General features: G+C 35.2%; 3 protein-coding genes across 3 annotated transcripts; 2 read left to right on the forward strand and 1 right to left on the reverse strand.

The window, feature by feature from the left end:
- Positions 1-287: 287 nt before the first annotated feature.
- Positions 288-3,383, forward strand: LOC145616614 (sm-like protein LSM1B). Its single transcript, XM_081671367.1, has 5 exons — positions 288-468; positions 1,914-1,982; positions 2,074-2,189; positions 2,282-2,344; positions 3,058-3,383. The coding sequence occupies exons 1-5, from the start codon at positions 408-410 to the stop codon at positions 3,133-3,135; spliced, it is 387 nt and encodes a 128-aa protein (XP_081527493.1). The 5' UTR covers positions 288-407; the 3' UTR covers positions 3,136-3,383.
- A 1,468-nt stretch (positions 3,384-4,851) lies between these two features.
- On the forward strand, positions 4,852-9,912 carry LOC145617754 (uncharacterized). The gene is made up of 5 exons (XM_081672504.1): positions 4,852-5,169; positions 6,161-7,076; positions 8,149-8,244; positions 8,368-8,504; positions 9,413-9,912. The coding sequence occupies exons 1-5, from the start codon at positions 4,973-4,975 to the stop codon at positions 9,570-9,572; spliced, it is 1,506 nt and encodes a 501-aa protein (XP_081528630.1). The 5' UTR covers positions 4,852-4,972; the 3' UTR covers positions 9,573-9,912.
- A 4,506-nt stretch (positions 9,913-14,418) lies between these two features.
- On the reverse strand, positions 14,419-16,998 carry LOC145617357 (exocyst complex component EXO70A1-like). Its single transcript, XM_081672048.1, has one exon. The coding sequence runs from the start codon at positions 16,776-16,778 to the stop codon at positions 14,766-14,768; it is 2,013 nt and encodes a 670-aa protein (XP_081528174.1). The 5' UTR covers positions 16,779-16,998; the 3' UTR covers positions 14,419-14,765.
- Positions 16,999-22,344: the final 5,346 nt, after the last annotated feature.

A 22,344-nucleotide genomic window follows, 5' to 3' on the forward strand; every position in this document is an offset into this window, starting at 1 on the left:
AACTCGAATATCGTCCGGCCTAAAAACTAATAAAACACTCAAAAGGTGTGTGTTGTTTGAGGATTGACCATTGTACATTCAAGTGTATAATATTTTTTCTCAATTTCTCAAAGAGAGAATTAATTTAAAGAAATTTTGACTTATTTCAAATAAATTCTAATAAGCTTTATAAAAAATTTTTAAAAAAAACTTTGAATAAATTTTCCCAAACCCTCAACCACCACTCCCCCTTTTCTTCAAAAAAAAAAAAAAAAAAAAAAAAAAAAAAAAAAAAAAAAAAAAAAAAAAAGGAGTGTAGAGACGAAGAAAGCTTTGAGCTTTCAGTTCTAATTGTATTGTCTTGAAAGAAGAAAATTGAATTTCTGGGTTGAATTTGATTTCTGGGTTCAAACTAATTCTAGATTCAAATGTCGTGGGCCGGTCCTGAAGATCTGTATCTTTCAACTTCTCTCGCCAGTTATCTTGACAGTTTGTTCTCTTTCTCTCTCCTCATCTTTTAATCTTCTGTTGCAAAAGATCTCATTTCATTTGTAATTCTATCCAAATTTTTAATCTTTTTGTTTTCTAATTCATGCATTTTTCACTTTAAATCCCTTTACTTTCTGTGACATTGGGATTCTGAGTTTGTACTCTTGTTTGTTGATTATTGGATGTTTAGTTTGAGTTGAATTATTGGGCTTGAATTATTTTTATTTTTTATTTTAATTATTTGATGTGGGGTTGATTATGCTTGATTTGAGTTAAATTATTGGGCATCATCTTTTTATGTGCTTTGTTAGTGTATGTTATAGCTTCTTGTTGGTGGGTGCTGATTTTTTGAGGTTGGAATTTGATTAGGTTTATGATTCTTGAGTTGGTTTGATGGGATATTTGATAGACTGAAGGTGGGATTGGAGAATATGAATGGGGAAAAATATGGTTTCTGACTCAAGAGTACAATCAATGGAGTTGCCAAAGAAATTGAATTCATTCTTTGACAATTTGTTTTCCACATGTTGCCCGTGAGCCGTGACCCGTGGATTGTAAAGCTGATGGAACTCTTTAATTCAGCCCTGAGTTCTAGCTACAAATACTCAGTAGTTGAGGATTTTGTCATATTCGGACTGTTAATTCAAAACTTGCATCAATGGACCTTGTCGAAATAACTAGGGTTTTCACTTGATTTCTTTTCCATTGCTAATGAATTTAATGTTGTTTAGTGGGAAGTGCAAATTTATGTTAGGGTTTGGTTGTTTTCAAATTAATGATGAAGGTTTTAGTGAGTTGACTTTGCCAAGGAGCTCTGATTTCATGCTGTGCCAATTCATGGAAGTTTGTTCATTTACGAATATGTGTGTGTTAGTTGCAAAAGGGCATGTGTCTTCTATTCTGATTTTTTGTGTAAATGTTGGACAATTGGAGAACCAAAGCCTTATTTCCCCCCTTTTGTGAGTTATCTTCTCGGAGTCTTTCCCAGAATCTACAAGTCATGTCTTTGAAGGTGCATCATATGAGATTGTACAGTGTTAAAACAAGCCAAGTTTGCTCAATCCTTCTGTTGTAAATATCTGTTTTCTTTTCATTCACTAGGTGAGAGAGGGATGAGAACTAGATGGTTGCATCCCTATGTGGTGGTATCTGTTTATGCTACTGTTCTTTAGTAACAGGCTATCATATGGTATCCTATCAAAGAAAATGTATGTGATAAAGAGATTTTGGCCAAAAGACTTCATGTATCATTTGGATGATGCTATATCATGTTGGTCAGTTTTCAAGAGTAACCTTTTATGTATACAAAATATATCATTTCGGTGGAGTGTGAACATAAAATACCTGTTGGTAGTTGCCTTCTTATTGTCAACCTGTTTGGGTTGCAGACCTTCGTAACTATAGTTGTTTTTGTAGTAATATGTACTTTCCTATATGTCATACAGGAAAGATTCTTGTTTTACTACGAGATGGAAGGAAACTCTTAGGGACACTTTGTTCATTTGATCAATTCGGTACATTTCTGGCCTAGTTTTGTATATTATTGATGAGTTCAGTTTCATTCCCTGATATCTAGCTGAGTACATTGTTATGACTTGATCGCAGCAAATGCTGTTCTTGAAGGTGCATGTGAAAGAGTCATTGTTGGTGACCTTTATTGCGACATCCCATTAGGTTTGTATGTAATCCGTGGGGAGAATGTGGTCTTGATTGGTGAGCTGGTATGTTGTACAATGGTCGTTCTTATGCCTTGTCATGTGTCCTTAATGTGCCTGATTTCCTGCTTGATATAATATCAACAATGAATTTGTAGGATGCGGAAAAAGAGGATCTCCCCCCTCATATGTCACGTGTATCAGTTGCTGAGATCAGAAAGGTGGGTGCTTATGATGAAATGCTTACTGCTTGTTCTTCTTTCACTAAAATCACTTGTTTTGTGCATATATCAAGCATTTTTTAACAAACACAGTACTGCCAGTCCATGCTGTGCACTTATGCAGCATGGTGTTTTCTATTCTTATACTGCATCTGTATCTGCATATCTTTTTAATCATCTTTAAGACTATTAGTGTCTCCTGAAGTTTCTGAATAATCAATCCTGCTTTCCTCTTCATTTTTCTTTTCTTTTTTTTTTTTATCCTCATTTTCCAACTTCCTGAACCATTACGTAGTAGCTTTGGTGCATTGGATTTTTATGAGTGAGCAACTTTTTCCTAGGCCGCGAAATTTAATCCTGCTTTGAAACAATGAAAGAACTAATGTTAGCTTGGGAGCAACTTTATTTCTTAGAAGAATGAATTACATGTTTGCAGAAGAATATGCCTGCAGATTTGTCCGTAAAATATGAGCCTTATGTACATGGTTCTGTTGTCATTGGATAATTTTGATTAAGTAGACTTCTGAAGTTTCTACTAAAAAAAAATTCAAAAATGCTCATCATGTCATCATGCCATAATATTTGCATATTTGAGATGTTGAGTGGTTAATTGCACCAGCTGTTTTTGTACATTGCCATTGAGTAAACCTTTTTGTTTTTGGTCTTGTGGAGAACCTTTTCAATAAATCTGTGTTCAACTTTTTCATTTGCAGGCACAAAAAGCAGAGAGGGATGCCTCTGATCTTAAAGGCCTAATAAGAAAGAGGATGGAGTTTCTCGATATGGACTGAAACGTGTGTATTTGTTGGTGTTCAGAGTTGTTTTTCCTTGTCAACACCATGCCACATCGTCTGCTAGTCGGTCTGAATATTCAAAAGACCAAGATTTTGCAATGGATGATGTGCCACGGTATTAGCAAGCATTGTTGCTTAGATGCTAATCTGTACAAGATTGTGTAGAATTAACAATTATTAGTTGATGGCTGCTTTATATGGTCCTAAATTACATCCTGGGAGTGTTTAAACTCCTGTTTTATTTCCCTGTTGGTTCATTTCTTCGATTTAACGCGCACAGATGAGTGCCTGAACCTTTGTTTAACCTTTTAGTATACTGGAATAGGCTCTTATTTACTACATTATACAATGTTGAATCGATCCGACTTTGTGAAGAATAAGCTTATGCAGATATCAGTGCTTTCAGTAGGTTCAGCCAATTGATGTGCAGAAAAATTAAGTCATTCTAATTTAATTTTAGGGAGACTTGGGCCTGGGCCCGGATTCGAGAATACTGTCGAACTAACAAGATCATACAAATTATAAAGCCCATCAAGGATCCAGGCCCAATATGTTATCTGACAGCACCGACAGTGCAAGGATAATACGAGTGAATTAGTGCAAATTCACCCTTTCACATATTTGACTTTCCTCTTGGCTTTATTTTCTTTTTTGACGCTCTTGGCTTTATTTTCATCACTGAAAAGTAGTGAAAACTAAAGTCAAAGTAGATTAATTTTATTAATCATGGTTAATTGTGATCTTCGATCCCAAGATAAACCAACGACCGTCTTTATTTTTATGTTTTAGCCTTTTAGGTAGAACTTACCCAACACTTTTGGTTATAATAACTTGAGTTCGGGTAAAACTTGTTTGTGTTCGTTTTATCCATTGATTTGATCTATTTAAAGATATGAATCTCATTTAACAAACAAAATTGAAAATGAATAGAGTTATGCTCTTCAAGCTCATGAATCATAATGTTATGTAAATCCTAAAAAAAAAATTAAAAAAAAAAAAAAATTACTCTATACTCCGTAATTGACTAATACGACTTTTTTTCTAGTGTGAAATTTTAAATTCTTTCACTTAAATTCCTATATTGTATACGAGTACCTAAAATCCAGAATGCATACAAGGAAAGGTTTATTCAAGAGAATTTATTTTCATTTTATATCTTTGAATGCACTTAACTCTAGGTACACCCGAGTGTATGTAAGAATTCTTAATGTGTAGTTATCAATGATTTGATATTTACATTATACAAAGCATGAAATTCGATTACAAACAAGAAGCTCAATTAAAAACAAGTCATCGGTTATAATTCTTATGAACATTGTATACTCCACAAGTAAAGCTTTAGCAAATTATCGAAGTTTATTGAAAAGCTCAATCTTGTTCAAGTTAAAGCGAACATGAACACAACATGATTTAGCTTAACTCTTTTACATCTCTAGTGTCGATATCGATCTTTCTACTTGTGCTAGGTAAACATTAGAAAAAAAAAAAAAAAAAAAAAACACACACACACACACATAATCACATGCTGTTTAGTACCCTAAAACAAAAATTCTGGATTCTTCATTGACCTCAATTATTACTCCATCCATTATTTTCTTTCTTAAACCCCAAAATTGTTTATTTTTGCCTTTTTTTTTTTTTTTTTTTTTCTTCTCATCATCATTAATTAATTAATTAATCAAATTAATTAAAAAAAAAAAAAACTAACACCAGTCTTACTACTACTGCTACTAGTGTACTGTCAAAGTTCCTTCTTCCTCCATTCTTCTTCTTCAGTAGATCCACTCCATCTTCTAGTATCTTCTTCTCCACTTTCTCTCTCCTCTCCTCAACAATGGAGACGATGAAGTTCTTCGCAGCTTCATCAATGGCGATTTTGCTCATTTTATGCTTCCTTGCCGACATTGAAGCGTCGGTGCACGAATACAGAAGTCAGAAATTCGTTTCCAAAGGTAACTCATTCGTTGTTTATGGCGGAAGTGAAGGAATCTACGCTCCTTCCAGTAGGTATCCTGGTGATTCCTTTATTCGGTGAGTGATTCGTTTCATTTCTACGTCTTCTTCGATTTTTTTTTTGGTGGTTTATGCTCAATTTAGCTGCTGATTTTTGCGGAATTTGTCGGTTTAAGTTGTTGATTTTTGTTTAAATTGATGATGATTCGATGGTGTGTTTACTTGTGTGAAAAGTTTGGGATCTGATTTTATGAAATGTGCTTGTTTGAATTGTAAATCTGCAAACTAGGTTTCGGAATTGCTGGAAATGTATGAAATGTGCTAGTTTGAATTCTAAATCTGCAAACTAGGTTTCGGAATTGCTGAAATATGAAGCTCGTTTACTTTAATTGGTAACTTATGCTTTGAATGAAGTACTTTTGGGAGAAAAGTTTGTGATTGATGGAATTGCCAGTATTCACCGTTTTCGAGGAAGTGGAATTGGAGGACATTAGTTAATTTTATGCAGGTTATGGTTGCTCAGTGGTGAAATTTGACTAATAAAAACCCTGAGATAGACGAAAAGGTTGGAGTTGTTGGTATGGTATACTCAGGAGTGAGGCCTGCAGGAAGCAATGTATGGGAAGGCTTATGTACTGTATCGATTAATTGGTAATCTTGTGGGTGAACTAGAAATAAGCTCACTGCTTTTGTAGGAATTACGATCATGTATAAATTAGATCTAACTACCAAAAGGTATCATAGTTTGTGTCATGCCAATTCATAGGATGAAATGAAGTAATTGTTTACTTTTCATGACTTGGACTCGATTGATTGATTACAAGGAAACAATAGTTTAAGGATTTTTTTAAGGATTTGAATGCTTCAATAGTTCAATATCTTGGATGAACCATTAGTTCAATGATAAATGGTGTCAGCTCGTGATATAGCCCTGTTTTGTTATTATGTTATTGTATTGTATCTTTGTTTGATTGTAGACGACTAAGGTTAGAGTTTTTTGTGTTGGCATTTAGTTGCTTTCTTATAGGTTGATTGATATTCGCTTTCTGTTTGTGGTTTCTGGATCCAGATTTGAGAAGATTACACTTCAAAGGCCCAAGTCATCCTCTAATTTTAGCTCAAGGGTCCATGCCATACTTTTTGAGGTGGAAGACAGAGAAACAATTGGTGGTTCTGCATACGGAGGCCAGAGAGCTGTATGCTGCACCCAGGACCTTGCAAAACTTGGTGTTTGTAAACAGGGAGATCTAATTCATCGACAATCCACAAAAAATCCTGGCTGGCCACAAGTTTCTGGTGTCTCATTTGAGGTTGATGAACATGAAGCAACATTCACATCTAGATCAATTCAGGTTACTAAATCTGGGATGTACAACTTGTATTTTATCCATTGTGATCCGAGTCTTCAGGATGTGGTTGTAGAGGGGAAAACTATTTGGAAAAATCCTACTGGTTATCTACCAGGTCGAATGGCGCCACTCATGAAATTCTATGGGTATATGTCGCTTGCATTTGTAATTCTTGGGATCTTTTGGTTCAGTCAATATGCAAGATCTTGGAAAGAAATTATTCCCCTACAGAATTGTGTAACATTAGTCATAACATTGGGCATGTTTGAGATGGCCTTCTGGTACTATGACTATGCTGAATTCAACAAAAGTGGAATAAGGCCTGTTGGGATGACTGTGTGGGCTGTAACCTTTGGCACAGTCAAACGTACTGTTTCACGTCTACTCATCCTGATGGTTTCGATGGGCTACGGAGTTGTTAGACCTACTCTTGGTGGCATCTCATCCAAAGTTACTATGCTTGGAGCAACTTTCTTTCTTGCATCTGAGGTTCTGGAATTGGTGGAAAATGTTGGTACCATCAGCGATCTGTCAGGAAAAACTAGACTGTTTTTGGTTCTGCCAGTAGCTTTGTTGGATGCTTTCTTCATTTTATGGATATTCAAAGCCCTATCTGCTACTTTAAATAAGCTTCAGGTACTTTCTCCTTATAATTTGTTCATTTTTTGTCGATTCAAATGAGTATTTGTTTCAAGATCGAGACATAAGCATATTACCCGCATTTTCCCAGATTGAATAATGCAGTATCTTGGACATGAGTACTCTGAAAATAACCATGTCCTTTTGACTTTATATGACATTTCAACTCTCTACAGATGAGATTTACCATTCTATTCTTTTGTCTGGCCTACACAAAATATTCACCACACCTTTATTTGGGTATAAAACATTGGATATACTTGAAGCATAGTAGATGCATGATTTAGTTGCTAGTAACACTGAGATCTTGATTGATATTGATGATCCTAATACTATTATAAGTATGTGGAAGTTGCAAGTGCATAATCGCAACGTCATCAACAAGTTTCACAGTACACAAACCTATTTAGACATGAATTCAGCTTACTGTATTCACAAGAAGTTATTCCCCTGAATCTGCTTCCTCATTTAGTAGGAACTTTCTAAACGAAAGATTCTAGGTCAAGAAACGCTGGCCATTCTCCATCTTCCTCTGATATATCAAATTCTAGCTAGGCGCTTTCTCCCTTCTGTGGATGTTTAAGTGCTGTTAGCATGGATTTTGCGGGTGAGATCAGATGGGTTGAAATGCAGGGTGTGCATTGTGAAATATTCATCCATTTTTCAAAAGGTGTGAGATCAGACAGAGAAACAGACTAACATTGAACAAATCCACTAATCTATCTTGTGCTTTGTTGCTCCTGCTTTTTTCTAAAGAGCCCAACAGGAGCTGCCAATGGTGAACACTTCTTTGAGGTGATTGGTATCAGATCTACAATATAAAGATGCAACTTCTTTTATGATGACATTTTGAGCACTGCTCAATGTAAAGTCAAAATATCCTGAGCCATTTTTTCCTTCTTGCTTAGGAGAGATTGCATAGTCAAATGATGACTTGATGAATATAGACTGTGACCCTGTTTGAATCATATGAAGTTTGTTTTATAATTCTGGGCTTGAACTTGTTTTCCCGGCAATCGTTTATGGTAGATACTCTGAATAATATCTAGTATTTTGCTTCTTCATTCAGGCTCGTAGGATGATGGCTAAATTGGATATCTATCGGAAGTTCACTAATGCTTTGGTTGTAGCTGTTATTTTGTCAGTTGGTTGGATATGCTATGAGGTATAGAGCTGTTGTTACTTTTATGTATGCTAAATTGGATATGATTATTATGGCCATTTCTCATTAATTTTCTTCCATTGTATTTAATTGTTCCTTTACAATCCCTTACTCTTTTGTATGCAGTTATATTTTAAGGCAAATGATACACACAATGAGCATTGGCAGAATGCATGGATTATTACAGCATTCTGGCAGGTTCTTTCCTTCTCTGTACTAACTGTGATCTGCATCCTCTGGGCGCCTTCCCAAAACTCAACAAGGTAAAAACCTGACTGTCACTGCATTTCTTTTCTATCTAGCTCAGTCATTTCCTCATGACTTCACTTACTACCCTTTGATGTTGAAACACGTTATTTATTTCTTGAAATGTTGATGCCATACAATTTGAAATCTATATACAACTTGGAGTCTTATACCACTTGAGGCTTTTGGATTGGCTGTGCCTAAAATTTTAGTGGTTTCATTTCTTCATGAATGTGAAGATTGTCTAGGTTGGGTGTAAATTCACAATGAGATTTGACTGAATATTATGAAATGTTATCTTTAAAAATGTATCTCTTGATCTGTGTAGCAAGGCCTTGAAGGAAACTGTTTGAATTCTGTCAAAGCATTCAACAATTTCAATTGATTAGTTGATTATCTCCCCCCCCCCCCCCCCCTCCTTTTTTTTTTTTCCTTTTTTGAGGGAAAGATCAGTCTTGGAAATTTATTATTGCAAATTAATCTGCACTAAAGCAAATAACCTTGCAAAAAAAGGCCGGTCTGTACTGTCATGTTTACCCCAACTTGCCACACTAAGTGAGCTACAGTACTTCCTGCCTGTCTAACATGAGAAAATAACATCATTAATTAGCTTGTTTAATAAGATACTTTTGGGCCATCTTGCCTTATGAGCTACTTGTAGGTAATTAGGGAGGCATGGGCTCTACTCATCTCGTAGAGAACATGATGAAGTAGCTTGCTTCCATTGTTGATATTATGTTTAGTTCAGCCTTCTTATTCTTGTTTGCAACTACCTGTGGTTGGTATGTGTTTCTCTCATTCTCTGGGACTTTGTTCACCTACTTGTGTAAACTGTGTTCTTCCTCCGATCTTTGCTTATTTGTGGGTCTCTTCATTAAAACCATGCTCCTAAGTAGGACTCATAGAATAGTTGTTTCTTCCACAGGTATGCTTACTCAGGAGATGAAGATTTTGATAAAGATGACACTCTGACGCTCATTAAGCCAGCACCAATCCCTTCAAGTGAGATGCGAACTGACCCCCATCCATTGCAAGACAGCAATAAGCTGTCTAACGATGACTCAGAAGAAGAGAAGACTGCCTGATTTGTGTACCCCCATAAAATTCACTACAAAAATTCAGTTTCAGCATCTTGCTATTTGAAGATACCAAATCCTGCCCCTCAAAAGAAATTATTTACACGAGCGAAGCTTCAGAGGAGCATGGGAGCAAGCAAAACAGCCTCATGTTGGGTTATTCTATTATAGTAGTAGTTGTTAGTTTTACTGAAATTCATTAAGGATCAACCCGCATTTCTTTAGTCTGTACTTACTAGTTATAGTTATAGTGATTTGTTCTTTTTGATGCACATAAATTGTGACCATTCATGTCTTTCCTTCTATCTTCATTTAAATTACTTTTACCTGATTATGTTTCATTTGTTCATACCCGTCTGTACTTTGTGGTTAATATTGCCGGTAAACTACTAAACTGTCAATTAATATGTACATCTCGAATAATAAAAACAGAATTTACATCGTTTTAGTTCTAGGCTTCTAGCTTGAACTAGATGCTTTGCTGCAAAAACACCGAAAGTCTGAAGCTCTGAACTACAAAAAATTTACATACAAAAGTATGAATTTGAGTATGTAAAATGCCATAATAATTCTTAACATTAGTCATGACCGAAATTGTATATAAACTTTTAGTAATTTATAAACCGGTGATTAAATTGGAGAACTATTTGATTATTGAGATCTTCAACAAGACAAGAAATCACTTAAAATTGAGAGAAAATATCCTATCAGAAAATCAGATTATTATAAAGTTTTCTTAATATTTACTCATTGTTTTTGTTATTTTTCCCTTAGTTCACGCTATTTTCTCCCCACTGAACAATTAGCAAGATCATCAGATATTAATTATCCTGTAAAGCATCAAATTAATTGCTAATTAGATTAATAATAAGCCAATCAATTATATCAATTAGTAATTAATAATCCAAGAGGCATCTGACGTGGAGCTCACATGTAATCCCATTTTGGCCGTTTGGACGGTATCCAAAATAAGATAAGCAGTCTTCATGTCCCACTTTTGACCTTTTTACGGCTATAAATAATTATTATATTATGTAACCAAAAAACTTTATTAATAACTTTATTAAAAAATAAAGATATCATGTACATAAGCAGAGCTGGATCTCTCTGGTATAGGACAATAGGTAAAGGTTGCTCCACGTCAGTGATAATGTCAGCCTAATTAGCTGGCTTAATTTTTTAATTTCTTCCTAATGATTTAGATTAAGACTCTAACCACAGATTAGGCAATAATATAATTAAAGAGGCCAAATTTATATTAGTGTTGAATACTTATGCTTACAGAAGCAACAAGTATAACACAAATGAATAATAAAATATTAAAATTCAAACCTAAGACGTTTCACATATATTTATTTTATTAATTATAGATGATGAGTAATGATGTAAATTGGACTCGATTTGAAAGATTATGAAATGTATTCTTAACAACTTTATGTTAGGCTTTGTGTATCATCCATTCACCCCCACAATTTTCATGAATTTCAAAAAAATAAAAAATAAATAAAAATGTTAGGCTATGTGTATCACCCATTATAGTTTAAGAAATTATTTTTGTGTAAAATGCCTCAAAAGGCGAAGTGAGGTAGGCCGGATATTGGATTCGTTCTCATATTTTCATGGATATCAGTTCCCAAGACTTTAACCAAAATTATTAGCATCTATATCGTAATGATAAAATAAATGTTTTTTTTTTTTTTTTTTTTTTTTGACGAGGATAAAATGAATGTAAGTGGTTATATTTCTAATTTTCTACACCCGAATGTATATAAAATGAACCCCAATCCATACTACTGATTGTAGTTGGTAAAGCATAAAGAAAAGTTGTAAGCATATTCTTAGCAATTGTTTTGGTTCTGTTAATGAGTGATGTAAGGCTGCTGAGTGCTGACTTATGTTGCATAAGCCATTAAGCAACACGAATACAGGTAGTTAAAGTGACTTAAATCTCCATTGCTTCTTCCATATCTTTCCCAGTTTTGCTCAAATTAAAAGATAGTGCAAAAATAGAATTATATAATCTGAAATTGACACATTCGTTGCATATTATCCAACTTCTAATCATTCTAGAATAATCCAATGTCATGTGGCAATCTCTCAGTTTGCACCCAGATAACCGAACAAGTGTGTTTTTTTGTTTTTTTTTTTTCTTCCTCCTTGATTGTTTTTTCCTTTCATTTTTATTTTTATTTTGAGAAAAAGTTCTTAATAATAATAAGGAATAATACTAACTCTTATAATAATACAAGTAATAATAATAATAATTCAACAAAATCATGCTACTTTTTGTATTTCCTACTTTAATCCTACAAACTCTTACAAAACAGTAAGTAAATAGAATAATAAGACACAGAGAGTAATACTAAGTATTATTATTAATAATTCAACAAAATCATGCTGCTTAAATACAAATTCTTTTTCAATTTAAAAAAAAAAAAAAAACTAAAATCAATAATAATGTAATAAGTATTCAAGTGTACTCTGTATAAAGTTTCTGAAATTCCAATCAATTTGATGGTGTCCTAAAAGAGGGTATAGGAATTCCATATAAATATCATGAAGTTGATATGAAACAACAGTTGGGTAAAAAAATCGAAAAAGATAGGAGTATGAAAGAGTAGTTGGACTTGAAAACCATGAACTTCATTCATATCAAATTGCTGACCCCACCCACATGACAATTTTCTCTTTGTCCAATTTCAACAAAGGTCTATTTTCATTCAGGCAAAAAGACCAAATAGCCCCAATATTACCAGTACATATCTCAGACAGTAGTGCCACACTATAACACCAACTGTCTGAATGGAATAACTGATAACTATGCAACTGAAAAGTACGGAATACTATTTTGGGATGCCCCGAGATCAGGGGAAAATGATTCAAAGATAAAAAGCTCGGTGAATTTTCACCGAAGGCAAATATAGTCAGTTGGAAAGTATAGTTCCTCGACATCTGTCTTGGCTGAATACTGCCTTAGGTTAACAAGTGATGAGGATCCTAGATATTTTCCTACAGTCTCCATCATCAACTATTTTAATCTCATAATTCGTATATTTCTCTAATAATGTGCAATATCTTAAACTACATTCATATTTGTTTTTAAGACAAAGCCTAACCTGAATATAATTATGGGAAGGTGGCAGGCCAAAGCAATCATGTACTCCAGTAATGAAAGTGATGCAGAAGAGACCACTAACCAAAAAATTATGTTAAAGAAAACAAGGGAACCAAATAATAATGCAACCATATTTCAAATCACCAACCATAAGAATGAAATAATAGTCATATTGAAAAAAAAAATCCAATAAAACACCTCATAATATGAACAATACAACATATTGTTTGGCAATCCGGATAAAGTTTTTTTTTTCATCGATTGAAATATGAAAACACATATCCGCAAGAATAAGATAGAACAGAAGCAGATCAGTTTACAGATAAAAACAACCAAAGTATTCCCCTGATCTCATGAGTATACACTATACAGCAGACTAAACAATACAGATGTTAACAAGAAAGCAAACTCAAATACCATATCACAGGTAGCTTCATCTTCAGATTTCAGTCCAAGACAATTCAAATAGACACAATAACACGGTAACCCTATCTTCATTTCTAAGTCCAAGACATTTCGAAAAGATGTTAATAGCACCTTACCCCTGCCATAACTGATAAGCATGTTTATTATTCAAATATTAAGACTTGAGCATGATTTTAAAGAACAAAATCCAACTAAGTCAGTCTTCTGAAAGATTAAAAAACACCAATCAGACAAATGGATAAAAGGGTTCGGCAATCAGCACACCTCCGGCAAAAAGTTAATGTTTATCCAAAACACAGTAACAGTGGCAACTGTGGTAGGCTGGTAGCAAATAAGGAAAACAAAAGAGGTCAAAGGTAATACAACCCCATCGGCACATTCTTACCAATGCAGTCATATACTTCGTATTTGGAATTCATAGTGTAAGACTGAAAGGTATCACGTAGGTGCCAAGACTATAAACATTTAGTTAATCAAAGTCTTAAGGGTTGGTATCCAAGGCCTAGGATAAAATCCCATCTACATCTTTACCCTATGTGGTTCCTGGCTCTCCAAAAAAAAAAAAGAGAGAGAGAGAGAGAAAGATGACATACAGACTAGTCCATGTATGGACAAGTTCAAGATTAGGCTACAGACCTAAAAAGTAGCATCTTTATGTGGGGTTGGAACAAAGAAAAAAAAATGTGGCAAATAATTTAGGGACGGAGAGCATTGGTTTTCAATGCACTGATGTTATTCTACTTCATTACATTTTGTCTTCAGAGACCACACCAACCACTAGTGAAGAATAGTATATTGAAACCTATAGAACTCTAAACCCTTAAGGCAAGAAAATACAATTCAAATGATATGCGAGCACATCCATTTCACGGAAACTCCCTCAGAATTTCTAGCGATGGTCCCGTTACATTTACAATTCTAAGTTATGCTATCAAATCTCACAAGTTAACAAAATAATGAAGAATGAAAGATCCAAACACTTGTGAATGCTTCCTAGCCACAACAAATCATAGTGATGCTCTTTTAAACACTAGGCAGAGGAAAATATGATTCAAATACATCTAAATCAAAGCAACTTCCTGCTGGGTCTCATGTGATGGTCCCCTTACCTATGCAATAATTTAAAGTTATGCTATCAAATCTTCTAGTATAACAACACATAATCAAGAAAAGGAAAACTCTACAATCTTATGAATGCTTCCAATTTCCAAGCAACCTAAAATTATAGAGATAATCGCTGAAAGATTAGCTATATTTTCTGATTTATGTAAAGGGATAACATATAAACTCATTTCCAAAGGACGAAAGGACACGTATAAAAGAATATTGCTTATAGAGATATAAGAGTGTTGAAAACAAAAACACACGTTGAACAGTTTCCATATGAACAAAAATGAACCAAAAATCTAGGTTGTGGTGATACAAACAACATAAATGCTTACAGGACAGAAGCATTCAGACTCTGGCAATCCTGGAGGGCAAATTCTTTGATCTTTACCCACTTGCTTCACTACTATTCCTGATTAATCAACACGCGCTGCTTCAAGGAAAAATATTCTACCGGAATCGCACTGGATCAAACAGAACGCCATCACCCAAAGGCTTCTTCAAAAAATTTAAAGAATGAATTCCTAGTCTTCTAGAGTCATAATTCACAATCATTATCCCTGTGACCTTTTTCTTAAATGCTGTGTAACTGGGTTACCCTCGAACAAATCCAATACAGCTGAATCTAAGTCTTCCCATGAGAACTTGATGTACTGCTCCGGATGCCTGCCACTCTCAATGTGACTCCTAAACCGACCAAGAAAGGATCGATAAGCAGGGAGCAACTTCTCTGCTATCGATATCCTAAGCTCCTCCCGAAGCTGTGTATCAGGCACTAACCATGTGGCTTGTGTCCGATGAACCTCGTCAAATATCGCATTAAATGACTTAAACCGCTCTCTCAACACACTCTTGGACACCCCAGAAGAGAAGCTCCCACTCACATGTAAACCCTCATCTCTCAAACAATGCAACACTTTCACCCAAGTAGCCCTTTGATAACTAGTAGCTGCAAGCCTAAATTTACCAGTTAACCTTTTCAAGTATTCATCCCCAATCAACGCCCTCAATTCGGGTGACCCTTTAATCTTTTGCACAATATAATGAACATTATTCATCATAAACAAATGAGCCAATGATGTATCTCTATAATGTTGTGATTTCCCTTCTAAATTAAATTCCAATATAACAATTATCCATATCAAATGCAAAGCTAAAGGAGTTCTCTCTTCCTCCAACTCCGAAAAATCGAATTCAGGCACAGATAACTCTCCGGGATACCGTGACACACTCGAAGAAGGTCTTGATACAATCAATTCAATTAAAGTCTGCTTATAATCAGATATCAAACTAATGTAATTCATCACATACCTAGTCAATGGATGAATTGTCCCACCAGATACCGGAACCCTAGAAGGTTCCCGAAGCACGGCATTCTCAAACTCCGACAATATCCCCCTCGCCGCCTCGGCCAACCTCGACAATATCTCAGCTGCCTGAACCCTAATTGACTCCGCCGTCTTCGACTCGAACACAACATCTATATCCGGCAGCAGCTCCGCCAATGCATCATGCAAATCAAGTATCTTAAACAACTTCTCCGGCGATCGCCGACTTATACTAATCGCCTCTGCAAAATTGAACAACTGCATTGCAGGACCTTTCACTGTTTCCAGAAAACAAGCTTCGGAATACGAAGACGAAGAAGCTGGTGAAGAACATGGAGCAGTAACAGTAGAAGAATTCAAACTCTCAAAGATCTGCTCACTGAGTCTCTTCTCAGAAGCAAACAGAGTTCGAATACAAACTTTTGCAGCTTTAATCCAACGCCGGATCTTGTTCTCAAGAGCATCCCACTCCAACCGTTGGATATCTCCGATGCTAAGCTTCTCGATTCCGAGGCTTCGGAAGCTCGCATCGACGCTAGACTTTCTCACACTACCGTACACTTGGATACACTCACGGAGGTATCCGGCGGCGATCATTCGCTCCGCAATACTCCGGAGATCGGCGATCGCATCCGAAGGTATGAGATCAACCTCTCGGATGCTAGTCGTCGATCTCATGCTTCTTCTCGAGGAGGAGGAAGTGGAGCCACCGCCACCACCACCTCTTTCTCCACCGCCGCTGCTGCCGCCGCCGTGACCACTGTCGAACCTCAAAATCTCCCTCTCCACCTCCTTATCCACTTCCTCCTCCTCGACCTCGGCAGCAGCGGCGGTGGAGAAACTGTCGAAGTGGTCACGGGAGGATGACTGAGAGTGAGACCGAGGCGTATCGACTAACAAAGAATCAGAATCAACAGCAGACGAATGCGAAAGCAAGATGTTCCGAAACTCGTCCTCTAACCTAGCCATGGCGATTTGGATAGTGTTCGGATTCCGGTCGCCGGCGCCGACGGTGGAAGAAGGAGATGAAATTGCGAGCGAGTGAAGTGAGCGTTGGATCTCGTCAACAGCACGGAGGTAACGGTCAACTTCATGGCGGTCGCCGGAGAAAATCATCTTATCACGCGCTTCTTCGGAAACAGTGGAATCCCATCGGAGAATGATCTTCTCCGCCGTCTCAACCACCTTCTCTTCGCCGGAGCCGCCATCTTCAGCTTCGCTTCGTTGCGGAGACTCCATTAACAAAGCTTCAAATTCTTCAAATCAAATAGATTGGTTGATTGAAGAAGAAATTTGAAGTTGAAGTTGATTTCTGGAGATTTTGGAGAGAGAAAGAGAAGGAGATGAAGAAGAAAGGTTTTTAGTAGTGAGGGGAGGAGAGAGAAAATGAATAAGGGTGACAGTGTTGTAATGGTGGTGATACGTTGGTTTTTTGTCTGAAGTTGTAAAATTTGGGGGTTTAGAAATGAAATTATTTTTAAAAAATAAAGAAAAAGAAAAAGAAAAAGTTTGACAAATAAAAAAATGGTGAATGTTGTGATAAATGACTTTAGGGGGAGGATATTCTGGCGTTGTTGGCGGCCCAAATTTCTAATTGGGTGGTAGAGTAATTATTTTTGTGTTGCATGGTTTCTATTACACTACCATAATTGTATTACTCTACTTTTTTTTTTTTTTTTTTTTTTTTTTTTTTTTTTTTGAAAAAAGAGTTCATGTTTGATTCTTTCTAAGGTCTGTTCTCTTCAGATTATTTTCAGTTCAGTTCAATTCCGATTTTAATTTCCTTCTCTTATAGAATATTCAGTTCAATTCAACTCATTTCAGTCAATCAGAACAGGTCCCAAATCAGTGCTAGAGTTAAATTGAATAAAATCATAATTACTATGTACTCCGTATTATATTAAATCAATGAAGTTTTATAACCCGTGCATAAGTTATATTTTTGAAATCAAGATGGACTATTTAAAACAACAATAGAGCGCATATTGAATGATACTGCAGATGTTACAAAATGCCATACTTAATGATAAATTTTGGTTACAAATAATGTAAGGATTCAAACTTGCTACTCGTATGAGGGTTTCAAAAGAAATGGATTATCAATGCAAACGTGCATCCAAATTCTACAAAATTATGATGATCAGAATGAAGACGGATAATCCTTTCACATTATTAGCAATAGCCATCACAAGATTGGAAAAGTAATGCTATATTTTCGTCGCTATAATAAGGGAAATAGCTAGAGAGGTAGATCACAAGATTAGGTAAGGTAATGGAGAAGAACAATCAAACAAAAGGTACGTATAGTAGTAGGACTAGTACTAGTAAAATGCCATTTACACGCAAGTCTCACAATCAAATTATTAAACGACAATCAAATGGATGTTGGTGTAGTGGTGGTTGGGACTACACTTGATATGAGGAAACCTGTGTTCGATCCCCCGCAACAACAATTGGGAGGGGACTGGAACCTAACCACCCAGAACTAACTACCGAATCCGTATGGCGGTATTTAGTATTTTACTTTTTTTTTTTTTTTTACTAATATCTTCAACCACTTTTGTTACTGATATACATTAGTTTATGAATTTATTGATGGGATATCATTGTAATTTACCTATAATACAGTATTTGATGAATTGAAACTTTAACTCATTGTTTAATTAACTATACTTAGTCGATATTTCAGTAACAAATTCAAGTTGAAAAATTAAAGACACTAATAGTCAATCCATTAGTACAAAATGAACAAAATATTTGAGAATCTTCTCCCTTTAATCCTTTATTTACTTCAGTCGTAAACATGTAGTCTTTTGTGGTCCGGAAAAATGTAAATTAAGCAGTTTGTTTGTTTGTTTTTTTTTTTTTTTTTTTTTTTGACTAATAATTACAATTTTATTTGTGTTTTCTTCTATGTATATAACTAGTTATACATTTATACGGTTATACCTCATGTATGGTACGATACTATGGTACAATCAATACTACTGTATTTATTTGACCATGCAGTCATAACTTTGATTGTACTATGCAGTCATAACTTTGATTATACCATACAAGCCGATTATAAGATAAAGATTCTATTAAATTAAAGCAAATGGCATTGCACCTATAAAGGCTATAATTATAACTACTTCTCAGTTCTTATAACAACCTATAGATCAGTTGTTGGAGGTCGTAATTTAAGCAAGTTGCCTCATCCGAAATGATAAATATTTAATATTTAAAAAAAATTGACTTAAACAACATATTGTTTGGATTAGTTTGGCCAATATGAGTTAATGAATTGAAAAAAAAGGAGCAAACAAGCTAAGACTAAGCTACAAGACAAGGTAAAGTCATACAACCACTATAAATTATTTTGTTGGTCCCAGTTATATCATTATCGTTATAATTAATAACTACCCCTCTAAATAGGTTATTAGTAATAAACACGTACGATTTCTTTGTGAGGGAAGAAAATATTGGTTCATCCATACAATGATTATTCTAAAACCACTAATAAGGTTATAGCATTTCCAAATTTCCAGTTATGCATTAATTGTCTATGTATAGTAATGAAAGAATTGTTATTCAATCAACATGATATATAATGGAGATTTATTATCTTAAAACAAAGAAAGTACTTTGTAATTTGTAAATATGTGCGGGCATGTGTAGTGGAAGCTCTAGCTAGCACTTTGTTGGATGTGTTCTTAAAGTATTTTCGGTTAGACTTGTTTTAGTAAGACAATTACGGGATTATGTTTAAATAGGAATAACCCTTAAAAATTAAGATCAAAGAAATACGTGAATAAATGTGTTATATATAAAAGTTTTTTCGTGAAGTTATTTTGTAGTAAGACAATCACACAATTACCGTTCAAAAAAGATAAACCCTCATAAGTCATAACCAATGAAATATGTTTTTTTTTTTAATTTTTTATATTTTTGTTTTTTTTTTTTTTTTGGTAAGGAGAGAAGGCCCATTCTAAAAGGGGAAATGTAAGGAAAATCCCTTCTAAAATATGCTTGGTGAGATTTGACCTCTGACCTTACACCTTAAAGTCGGAGAACTAGCTAGCCAACTACTCTAGCCTCCTATCTCGATACATATGAATTAACTAATTTGCAGGCACATTGTACAGTGGATAGCTCTAGCTAGCAATTGGTGGAAAATGGTGTAGAGGCAGTAACCGGGTGTGTTGTAGTACGTGTAATGTCCTAAAATCATAAATAAAGAAATCATAAAATTGCAAAGATTAAGAAAATGGGACAAACTTACATAATAGAGAATCATGAGGGAATTATATAAAAATCCTCGAAGAAATGGTTAATTGGGTTAAGCCAGCTAGATTTTGCTGTGGAGCCAGCACTCCCAAGGTGCATTATTTTTTGCGTACTATCATCACTAGACACTAGCTAAGCTCTAGTTCACACACACATCAACTTTAATTATGTATTGTGTTTGGTGATTTACATTATTTTTGGTACTATTTATCTCTTAGGGGATGACAAAAAGATTCTAAATTTGCGCGAGTTATTACTCGTTCGATCAGTAACCTCCAATCGCATTTTTTACATCGAAATTTAGGTGGTCGTTTGTAAAATTTACTGTAAACTTTAATTTTTAATTAGATTATAAAAACGAATTGCTTGAAGTAGGAGATATACGTGGTGAAGAAATGAACGTAGTATATATATATTAATGATTAATCTGCCTTTTTTAGAGACATTACAACAACTTTAACGACTTTTCTATTTTCATAAACTTTTATTTATGTCAACTAAACGACTTACATGTAAGAGGAAAAGGCAGATGGAAAGAATTTAGTTATAGTTGATAAATTTTTTGGTAATTTAGAATATGTGAGACAAATCTAATACAATTAGGCCCTGTTTTCACAAGTCTAAAGAGATTTTATCCCTAAACCATATGATAAAAATGTTCTTAAAAAAAAAAAAATAAATAAAATAAATAAATAAATAAATAAATAACCATATGATAAAAATAAATAAATAAATAAATAAATGTAGCCTTTTAGGGGCCGTTTGGTTCGCACGGGGTAATTGGAATGGAATGAACAAAGGGAATGAAGGAGAATGGAATGAAACCCTTTCCAAATGGTATGTTGTTTGGCTTACAAAAACAAAGGAATCACCACCACCACCCAACAACCCATCTTTCCCACTTCTTTAGCCATTCCACCGCCCAGCCACGACCTCCCCCGCCCCTCACCGCCCGTCGTCAAACTTTCCCCACCCCTCGCTACCACACGAAACTTTCCCCCGCCCACACTAAACCCTAGAAAACATTCTCCTCCCTCTAAAATCGTCGGTCATTCCTTACTCTAGCCACCAAGTTTCGAGAAGTGGGGAAGCTGCGGTGAATGAGAGGCAGCGAGGGGGTACTGGATTGTTGGAGATTGGTGCAGGGGTTGAATTGGATGTTGCGGGTTTTGCTGAAATTGGTGTTCCGTTGGGTTGGTTTGGGTGGCTGAAGGTGAATTGGTGGGCTATGAGCTGCGAATTGGTGGCTGCTGTGAGTCTTGGCGAGGAGTGGGGAAGCTGCGTGACTTTCATCGAGGAGTTGGGAAGTTGCGGCGAATTCCAATGAGGATTTGGGAAGCCGCGGCGAATTCCGGCGAAAAGTGGGGAAGCCACACGAATTCCGACGAGGGATAGGGAGCTGTTGCGAGTTCTGGCAAGGTGGCTGGGCGGTGGGGGTAACTAGTTGCTGGTGTATGTATGGTGGTGTAGTGGTGGCTTAGGAAAGGGAATGAAAAGGCTAGGGGGTGGGGGAATCAATATGGACTGATTTTGGGTAAACTCAAAAATAAAAAAAGGGTAATGGGAATGAAAAAATTGACAAACAAACATTAACAAAGAGAATGAAACATGTTCATTCCCTTTCCCATTGATTATTAACCCCAACCAAATGGCCCCTTAGTCTAAAGTGTCAACTTCTACGGAGTATTTTTTATTACTGCAGTGTACTTACATGTGTTATTCGCTTATTTGAGAATGCTATGACTTCATGACTAAATAAAAAATGAGCTGTGCTAATTTAATACAAGCTCGGCCCATAATATAAAGCTCACCTAGCTATGTGGCCTGACATTGTTATGTGGGCTTGTATCGATCAACCGATGGCTCAATGGCTAGTTCTATGTATCCGCAATATAAGTGGCTAATCTGATTAACCAAATTGAGATTTTGTCTTTGATATGTTACCTCGAAGTCATACAAATAATTAGCTTAGCTTAATGACAAAAACTGAAAGATGTATTTATTGAAGTCAACTACTCGTAATATCCAGCCTAATTAAGCCGACATCCACGTGCATGCATGCATGCTTTGCACGTACCCAAATAATGTCTATCTCCCAACAATTATCATTTTCGATCATAAACATCCACAATGATTGTCCAAGAAAAAGGAGTTTTCACAATTTTTTTGATTTTTTCAAAATCATACTTGTATGATATATATCATACAATAAATAAAATAAAAAATTAGTCAAACTTATTAAAGTTATGATAATTTTGAAAACTGACAAAATAAAAGTAAAAACTCTTTTTTCTTATTTTCTGTTTTTGGTTTTTTGTTTTTTTTATAAAAAAAATGAAAAATAAAAAACGATATCAAACAAGTCCTAAGTTACACAATCTAATTTTCTTAATTATGTAAGTCTGAGAATTTTAAAAAACATATATAGATGAAACTGTATACTACGAAGTATTGTAGTATTATCAACATATTAATAGCTTGGTGCCACATTTAGCTTTTAATGGTAACATACTAACATTGATAAAACTTTAACTAA

The sequence above is a fragment of the Chenopodium album genome, chromosome 26 (assembly GCF_948465745.1).
Source record: "Chenopodium album chromosome 26, dcCheAlbu1.1, whole genome shotgun sequence".
Taxonomy (NCBI): Eukaryota; Viridiplantae; Streptophyta; class Magnoliopsida; order Caryophyllales; family Amaranthaceae; genus Chenopodium; species Chenopodium album.

Excerpts from the sequence above, each read along its gene's own strand:
- LOC145616614 (XM_081671367.1), top strand. The coding sequence starts at position 408 with ATGTCGTGGGCCGGTCCTGAAGATCTGTATCTTTCAACTTCTCTCGCC. Across the intron at positions 469-1,913 it reads TCTCGCCAGTTATCTTGACA|GAAAGATTCTTGTTTTACTA; the intron begins GTTTGTTCTCTT and ends TATGTCATACAG. Across the intron at positions 2,190-2,281 it reads TGGTCTTGATTGGTGAGCTG|GATGCGGAAAAAGAGGATCT; the intron begins GTATGTTGTACA and ends ATGAATTTGTAG.
- LOC145617754 (XM_081672504.1), top strand. The coding sequence starts at position 4,973 with ATGGAGACGATGAAGTTCTTCGCAGCTTCATCAATGGCGATTTTGCTC. Across the intron at positions 5,170-6,160 it reads CCTGGTGATTCCTTTATTCG|ATTTGAGAAGATTACACTTC; the intron begins GTGAGTGATTCG and ends TTCTGGATCCAG. Across the intron at positions 8,505-9,412 it reads CCTTCCCAAAACTCAACAAG|GTATGCTTACTCAGGAGATG; the intron begins GTAAAAACCTGA and ends TTTCTTCCACAG.
- LOC145617357 (XM_081672048.1), bottom strand. The coding sequence starts at position 16,778 with ATGGAGTCTCCGCAACGAAGCGAAGCTGAAGATGGCGGCTCCGGCGAA.